This window comes from Hyposmocoma kahamanoa, unplaced genomic scaffold, assembly GCF_003589595.1.
Source record: "Hyposmocoma kahamanoa isolate Upper Pololo Valley unplaced genomic scaffold, ASM358959v1 272, whole genome shotgun sequence".
NCBI lineage: Eukaryota > Metazoa > Arthropoda > Insecta > Lepidoptera > Cosmopterigidae > Hyposmocoma > Hyposmocoma kahamanoa.
In genome coordinates this window covers 779775-788238 of record NW_020653772.1, presented here as the reverse complement: position 1 = coordinate 788238, position 8464 = coordinate 779775, and the positions used below count along the sequence as shown (strand labels likewise).

General features: G+C 37.7%; 1 protein-coding gene across 1 annotated transcript; it reads right to left on the bottom strand.

Annotated features, from left to right (window-relative positions):
• Positions 1-255: 255 nt before the first annotated feature.
• On the bottom strand, positions 256-6870 carry LOC113229075. The gene is made up of 5 exons (XM_026462564.1): positions 6367-6870; positions 5830-5989; positions 5586-5716; positions 5216-5402; positions 256-723 (listed from the first exon to the last, which is right to left on the bottom strand). Exons 1-5 carry the CDS (start codon positions 6868-6870, stop codon positions 545-547), a joined length of 1161 nt encoding a protein of 386 aa, XP_026318349.1. The 3' UTR covers positions 256-544.
• Between the last annotated feature and the right edge of the window lie 1594 nt (positions 6871-8464).

Sequence of the window (8464 nt, the reverse complement as noted above, 5' to 3'; positions counted from 1 at the left end):
GGAGTATTGGGAGAACGTTAACTGCCTCCGTGACCGAACACTCACCATGCATTGCCACGCATAGGTCCCAGGTTCGATTCACGGGCCGGGAGAAATATTTGTATGGCCAACATTTCTTTCTCTCGAGTTTGGGTGTAATTTGTGGTTGTCTATGTGTGTGGCACCCGCAACACAGGGCTTCCGTAGTGCGGGGCTATAGAGGATTTTGGGGGAGACCTTTGTCCAGCAGTAGAACATAATAAAAAAAAAGTTGGACGATGTAAGGTGTTACAGGTTAGGACAATTAGTAGATCTCCCTTTAATTACGTCAAATGCAGGAGCAGTTGTGCTTCTTTGAATTTCCAAAGCTCAAGAGCCTAGCAGAAGACATGAGTAAATTTAATTTTGCTGGCTGTTGACCAATGAACGTTCCGAATTTAAATATTTTTCTCAAGTTTTTTGCGACAACTACGATCACCAGTTGAAATTACGTTCGCATCTTTTTAAATCAATTCCAGTGTTACCAGCTTCAAATTTCAAAATCCTACCAAAATACTACTTACCATTAGCTGTTGGGTAAATTTTCACCCCATGTGCCGAACCAGTTGTAATTATACATGCCCGAGTAAGGGTGTTTTCTCTTTTTGTGAAGTCGTAGCGATTCTTCTGAAGCGTACCAGTATTGTGGAAATTTATCGAACGAGTATTTGATGGATTCTTTTACGTAGGGCTCCGAGAAGTCAGCTGGAATAAAGAAAAGAGATTAAAAATTCTGACTGCACCATAGGTGGTCATGATTCTTCTAGTCGGCAGGTACCAGAGTACCATGGTGGTGTAAGGTATAAATTCGCAAAAAAAATATTAGAAAGGTAGGGGGTCTATGCTATGCAAAACAGAAAAAAATGGCGCATGGCCTCATCATCGTCATCAACCCACTTATACGTCCCACTGGAGGATACGGGTCTCCTTTCAGGTGAGGATTTTACACGTTTTCCGAGGGTTGTGAAGCTTCTTCGACGTGCAGGTTTGATCATGATGTTATCGTTCACGAATTTCAAATTAGAATAGAATAAGTTTATTTGCCAGAATACAGTAATGATAAAGGTCTTAAATAAAATTAGGTACATTGTATTCAACCTGCAAGCAGATGTACAAAATATTAATTTCATGTTCGGTTTCTACTGTTAATTGCACTTCAAATTTAAGTAAATTTAAAAGCAATGTGTGAAAAGACATTTTGTGATTGTAATTTAAAAGTATGTCCTTGCAACATTTTAATTTCATTTGGCATGTTGAAGCAGTTTTTCTTATAAATTACTTTATGGCAACAAAGTCAAAGTCAAAGTCAAAGTCAAAGATGATTTATTCCATAGGTAAAATAAATTTACACTTGAAAACGTCACATTTAAGGCACTGCTCGTTCACTACGCTGATCTCCCTGAGAAGAACGAGCAAGAAACTCTAGGGATTGCTCTTTTCAAATAAACTTAAATGCTATGGAATACATTTTGAATCAAATTTGTGTGGATTCTGGAGCCATGTCGTCTTTCCATACATCTTTATCTAACACGTAGTCTTCAATTTTGTAATATGATTTTTCGATCAAAATATTTTTAATGTAGTTTTTAAACTTAGGAAATGATAAACTTAATATATGCTCCGGAATCTTATTGTAAAAACGTATACAGTTCCCCATAAAAGAGTTGTTTACCTTGGTTAAACGAAATCGTGGTACCATGAGTTTGGACTTAGCTCTAAGGTTAATATTATGGATATCTTCTTTCTTATTGAAATTATGTATATTTTTACGGGCATATAAAATATTTGAGTAAATGTACTGTGATGCCACAGTCATGATACCAGTCTCCTTAAACTTTTCTCTGAGAGATACCCGAGAGCCTAGACGGTACACAGAACGAATCGCTCGTTTTTGCAATACAAATATAGTTTGAATATCTGCCGCTTTACCCCACATGAGAATCCCGTAGGACATTATACTATGGAAGTAACTAAAGTAAACTAGTCTAGCAGTACTAACATCGGTAAGCTCACGTATTCTGCGGACTGCGTATGCAGCGGAGCTTAATCTGCTGGCCAGGGACGATATATGTGGAAACCACTGAAGTTTACTATCTAAGGTCACTCCCAAGAAGACTGCTTTATTAACAAGGTCTAACTTTTCTCCGTTTATTTCTATGCTTGGACTAGTCGATTTTACGTTAGGTAATTCAAATTTAACACATTTTGTCTTCTTGGCATTAAGCAATAAATTGTTAGCATTAAACCAATAAACTACTTTAGAGAGGGTATCATTAATACGGTCATAGTTAATGTCATGTCTGTCTGTTTTAAAAATCAAGGATGTGTCATCAGCAAACAACACTATTTCGCAATGGTCCTTAACAAAGAATGGCAGATCATTAATATAAATCAGAAATAAGAAAGGTCCAAGTATTGAGCCCTGCGGAACACCCATTTTTACTGGAGAACCCAAAGAAGTCGCTCCATTTATGCCTACTTTCTGAATTCTACCGTTGAGATATGACGAGACAAGTTTCGACGCCTTGCCATTTACACCGTAATGTTCCAGCTTACTAATAAGAGTATTATGATCAACGCAATCAAATGCCTTTGAGAGGTCACAGAAAACACCAATAGCGTTCTGGGACCTTTCCCAAGCATCAAAGATGTGTTTTAGTAACGCTACCCCCGCATCGCTAGTCGATCTACCACTAGTAAACCCGTATTGTTCACTATGAAAAATATGATTCCTACCGAAAAAGGACAGTAATTGAGTTAGCATAACCTTTTCGAATATTTTACTTAAAGCTGGTAAAATTGAAATGGGCCTATAGTTGCTAGGATCAACTTTCCTACCGCTTTTGGATAAGGGAATAACCTTGCTGTATTTCATTAAATCGGGAAAAACACCTTCGTCAACGCACCTATTGAAAGCTACAGCTAACTGTGGGGAAATGAGATTAATAACTGAGTCTATAACTTTAGTTGATATGCCCCAGAGATCTTCAGTTTTTTTAACATGTATTGACTTAAAAGCTTTTATGATGTCTTGTGGATTAACATGACGAAAATTAAATAAACTGCCACAAACGTTAACATTTTCCTTTAGGAGATCAATAGCAAGTGAAGGGGAGGAATTTAATGATTTTGTAGTGTTCACAGCAATTTCCGAAAAGAACGATTCAAAAGCTTGGGCTACTTTATCTTTAGATTTTATAAGTTTGCTGTCTAATTCTAAAACTATATCTCTATCGTGTAGTTTAACCCTGCCTGACTCTTTATTTATTATGCTCCAAGTAGTTTTAGATTTATTTATCGATTGTCTAATTTTGTCGCTGTGAAACTTAACCTTAGCAGCTACACAAACTTTTTTAAATATTTTCGAATAAATTCTAACATATTCTATGAAATTGGAATTAGTATTATAAGTTTTCATAGCATATAGCTCATACAAACGAGACCTACTCTTATGAATACCTACTGTTGCCCAGTCGTTGAATTTAGTCTCTCTATGGAAAGTTAATGTTTTCGATTTAAATATATTGTCAAATTCATTTTTAATTAAACCAAATATCGTGTTATATAAAGTATTTGGATCCTCCGGTATATGGGATAGGGAATTTAAACTGTTGCCGATATTATTTTGAAATCTAATTATTCGTTCTGTGGTAATCGGTCTGCAGAGAAATTGGTCTACCTTCTTGCTCATTTTACAATTAAAAGAAGCCAATTGGCCACTATGGTCGGATCTTAAGCAATTTATTATTGATTTAGACACTGCGTCTGTGTTACAAAAGATGTTATCAATACAAGTAGAAGAGGAGGCAGTAATGCGAGTTGGTTCTAAAAAAAGATTAATCAAGTTAAAACTTTGAAATAAATTAATGAGTCTTACAGAAGTAGAACAGTTTTCCAACAGGTTTACATTGAAATCTCCACATATTACTACGTTTTTTTTGGTTGGAAAAATCCGCTTTAAACTGTCTTCCATAATTAATTCAAACTCGTTAAAATTAGCAGAGGGGGGCCTGTATACACATAAGACGACAAACTGATCCAATTCCACACATGAAATCTCAATAGTTCGTTCAGTAGAAAGATTTGTGATATCCTTACGCTCTTTAAATTTTAAGTTACGCTTAATAATAATCATGGATCCGCCTCTACTTAAGCTCTTTCTTATGAACGAACTGACTATTACATAATTTTCTATATTGTTAATGGCTTCGTAATCTTTCAGCCAGTGTTCTGTAACACAAAACACGTCAACGGAAATATCGTGCAAAAAAAGACTTATTTCTAATATTTTGCCAGAAAAGCCTTGAATATTTTGATGTACTACATGGAAACGATTAGACTTTTCTGTTGTCGTGTTTTTTAGTTTAAATTATGGTTAGTAAAATGTATACTGTTGCTACTTAAAGTAGGAGCATTGTCGTGGGACTGTGTTATATCTTCTATAACAGCGTCCTTAATATTAAAAGATAGCAAACTAGCTATATGTCTTAGATACCTTAGGGGTAAAAGTAAATTATCCTCAAAAAGTTTGAAGTTCCTTACGAACTTATTAATGTCAAAACAAAATATAACGTCACTATGACGGCAAGTCAAATTATGTATGTGCGAATTTATGTTATATATATACTTATTACGAGCGATGCCTAGGTTAGAGCAGTAAGGGAATGCACTTAGTATGAATTTACACCCACACTTCTCATGAATTCTCAAGAACACGTCAATGCTACTATTTACTTCTTTTTTACTAATGTTAGTACTATCACCTATTATAAGAATCACTGTTGTATATTTATCAAAGTTGCAATCACTTAACAGTGTAATAATTTGACTAAAAGTAGCTCCTGGATAGCAACGAGGTTAGTACAAAAGATTCATAATTTTTGCTCTAGTCTGCCTTTGATTAATTTTACCACGAGTTTTGAAATATTGAAGATAAGTTTTGACAAATACGCAGATATCTCTAATGTACATGCACGGCAAAGGCAGTATGTTTAGTTTTTTGAACAACGTTATACAGCTGCATACTTCTTCTGAACCTTAAACGCACTTTCTACGACTACTAGATGTTGGTGTATTGGAGCCTTTTGCGATTCTCGGTTGCTTTGACAGTGAATACCGCGCCACCAATGCTTCCAAAGTCGTAAAAGAGCGCCACAGTGCTACAGCTGGTATTGTAAATAAATTGAGCGTAACTCACGTGGCGGTAGACAGTAAAGGCAGAATATCCTGTGCCGCCGTCCCTCGTGAGTCTCGAGATGTTTCTTGTGGTGCTTGCGCCGGGTGGACACGTGCGGGCAGCAGGGACAGGGGAAGGCCAGCTCCTTGGGCACGGAGCCGTGGCGCTCTGCAGCGTGTTGCAGCAGGGTCGACACTACGCGGTAACCCTAAAATCATTTTCACACACTCAACATAGTCCCGCACTAGGGAAACCCTGTGTCGCGGGTGTCATGGACACACACATAGACATCCACAACTTACACCCAAACTCACGAGAGAAATAAGTGTAGGCCATAAACAGTTTTAGTGTTGCCAGTACCTAAAAAAAACTACCATTTGGTAAATTTTACCTTAAAGCAATGTTCACATCGATACGGGAAGTTCTTCCACTTGGGATTCTTCTTGCGACTAAACACCATCTTGTAAGGCTCGGAAGGAAACCAGTCTTCAGGATCGAGAAGGAGTTCTACGAGCTCGACGCCTGAAAACACGAAAATCAAAACTAACACAAGAACTTCTACTACAATTGTATTTCTTGTCCTGTAGTTCCTAGTCTCTGCCAAACTCATTGGCAGTATGTCATCAGGTACTTACCTTCAGGCACTGTGATCTGTGGTACAACAGTCAACTGCTGTGGCAACGTGGGCAGTGTGGTCAGAGCAGTCAAATTGGTTGATGTGGTTGGAATGGTGTTGGTTGAGGTTATTGTGGTGTTAGATGCTGCTAGAAGACTCGTCAAAATTGTGTTCTGGGCCTGAAAGAAATTTATTCATTTATTCATATTATTATTATACTATAAGTCATAGGTTCTCAAACTCTTTGACTCACCGCCCACTTAGGCAAGATAAAAAAATTGGAACACCCACCACCAAAAAAAATTGGAAACACGTACTTTTTTATATTAACTTAACACAAAAAAATCCCAAGGAAAAAATTACATGTACGTAGTATAAAGTTAATTCTGGTTTTTTTTTCAAACGCCGTAATTACTTCAGAGGCACCCTACTATAATATCTACTATAGTAACTTTCTAAGTCAGTTTTGATTATCGTGACCCTCCCTACTTACCCTTAAGAGAAGTGCACTATAGTTTAGGTTCTGACCCCAGTACTTAAAAAATGGATAACAAACCTGTAATAAAGCTCCATTAGAGAAACTCTGAGACAAGTCCTTCGGCTTTCTCTTGTACCCTTTAGGTGGTCCCCTTTTCTTTGCTACCTCTCCATTTTTCTTATACCGAATAACCTCACCTGTATTCGTCACTGCAGGTTTAGGACTCTGTATCGGAGTTATAGTCAATTTAGCCGGTAAGGAATACCGATTTTGTAAATTCTTCACAATGTTATTCGCATGGTTATTTAAGTTATTGGTTAAAGTTAACGGATTGGCTAGATTTAATGGATTGCCGACGAACTGCGGTAGCGAGGTAGGTGGTGAAGGGTATATAGTTAATGATTTGTTGGTAAATGCTGGTATTTGGTAGACTTTCAGATTGATTCCGGGCGATGTGTAGGAGGTTTTGAGGCGTTTCGATGATGGCTCATCGTCACTGGACTCAGAGACGACAGTGCTGCTTAGTGGATCTGTTTCTGAGAACGGATCTTTGTGGGGATCGGGTTCTTGGATGCAGAACATCTGGAATATAGAAATTAACAATAAACACAAACTTTATAAGTGTTTTTTACGATGCTAAACATAGGATATTAGTCGATAGACTGAACAGTGCTCTACAGAGGCATTGGATGTCGGCTTAGTTTTTAGTAATTAATTTCGATTTTTCATTGTATGTATTATTTAATTATTATTATTTTATTTTATTATTGTATTATGTAAAATTATTACTGACATAGCTGTAGAGTTTTCTTGTAATGTACTAACACCATGGATCCATGTAGTCTTCAATAAACAATTTTGAATTTGAAATGTAAGTGACGAGACCAATAAGTCGTGCGCCTGGGGTAGGAAGCGACTGTTGCAGAGCCACTCTGAGTTTAAAATCGCAAAGATATCAGGGCGCTGCCACAGCACCTGTCACCCGGCGACATACGTTGGTAAGTCCCATGTGCCTATAATTTCACCAGCAACCTTTACTCTACTGCTTGGCAGCTGAAAAGGAGGCAATACTTCCCTGGACGAACTCTTCTAAAAGGAGATCTTCTGTTTTGTGGATGATGGAATCAACCGCCTAATCATATTGCAATGTATCAGACTGCACCCACAATTAGAAAAATGTTTTTTGTTTTCTTTTTTTTTTCCAGTTGTTGTGGGGTTTTTATCACTTGCCATTTGCACTTGATACAGTTTATGTCTCAAGCTGACAGGTGCAGTAGCAAGTACAGTAATTATTTAAATGTATTTATTTTAAAAACCATTCAACTATTTAAATAAATTATGTAATTGCATAACCTTAACTGGATATAAGTCTTACATCTGGACAGTTAAGGTAAATTATTAATTGCAACAGTAAACACTACAAAGTAAGTAAATGAGTAAGGCAATTATAATGTGTTCAGGACTTCATTTTGACCTCTTCCTTGCTATAGAGCATTCGGCACTTTTGCTGACACCGGTGTCTGTGATTTTTATGCTTCTATGCGAAAGACGGTGTTTTTCATGTGACACTAATTACAGTTCGGAGCCAAGACCGACAGCATTGAAGAACTGAAGGACTTTCCTGGCTCCAACAGATTTAAAGTCCTCTGGTATCTGGTCCTGTGGCATATGCCTTCCTAGTATGGAGTTTTGTACGCCGATCAGGGGATAACATTGGGTGAGAAGATGAGCAGGAGTTCATCCGCCCCGTGGCAGAATCTACACTCTCTATTCTCTCTCTGCCCAATATTTAACATGTGCTTGTTCAAGCCATAATGTCCTGTTAAGACTCTAATGAGCATTCTGAAGAGCTTCTCTACAGTATTTGGCACTGTAGGCAACTATCAGGGCTTTTGAATGCTCAAGATTTTGAATGCTCTTACTCTGTAGCCACTCTTCTCGGGAGACATGTATCCTTTTGTTCAGCAGAGAGAGCTTTGCCAGGCCGTATGCCATCCCTATAAAGGGTTTGGGTCCAATAAAGGTTTCCCTAGCACCAACCTTTGCCAATTTGTCTGCTGCCCGTTTCCCTCAACTTCAGAGTGACCTGGAAGCCAGCGCAGGACCACTTTATTCCTGTCCCTGAGAGCATTCAGTATAGTCACAAAGTTCTCTACAATCCTCGATGTTTGGGTGA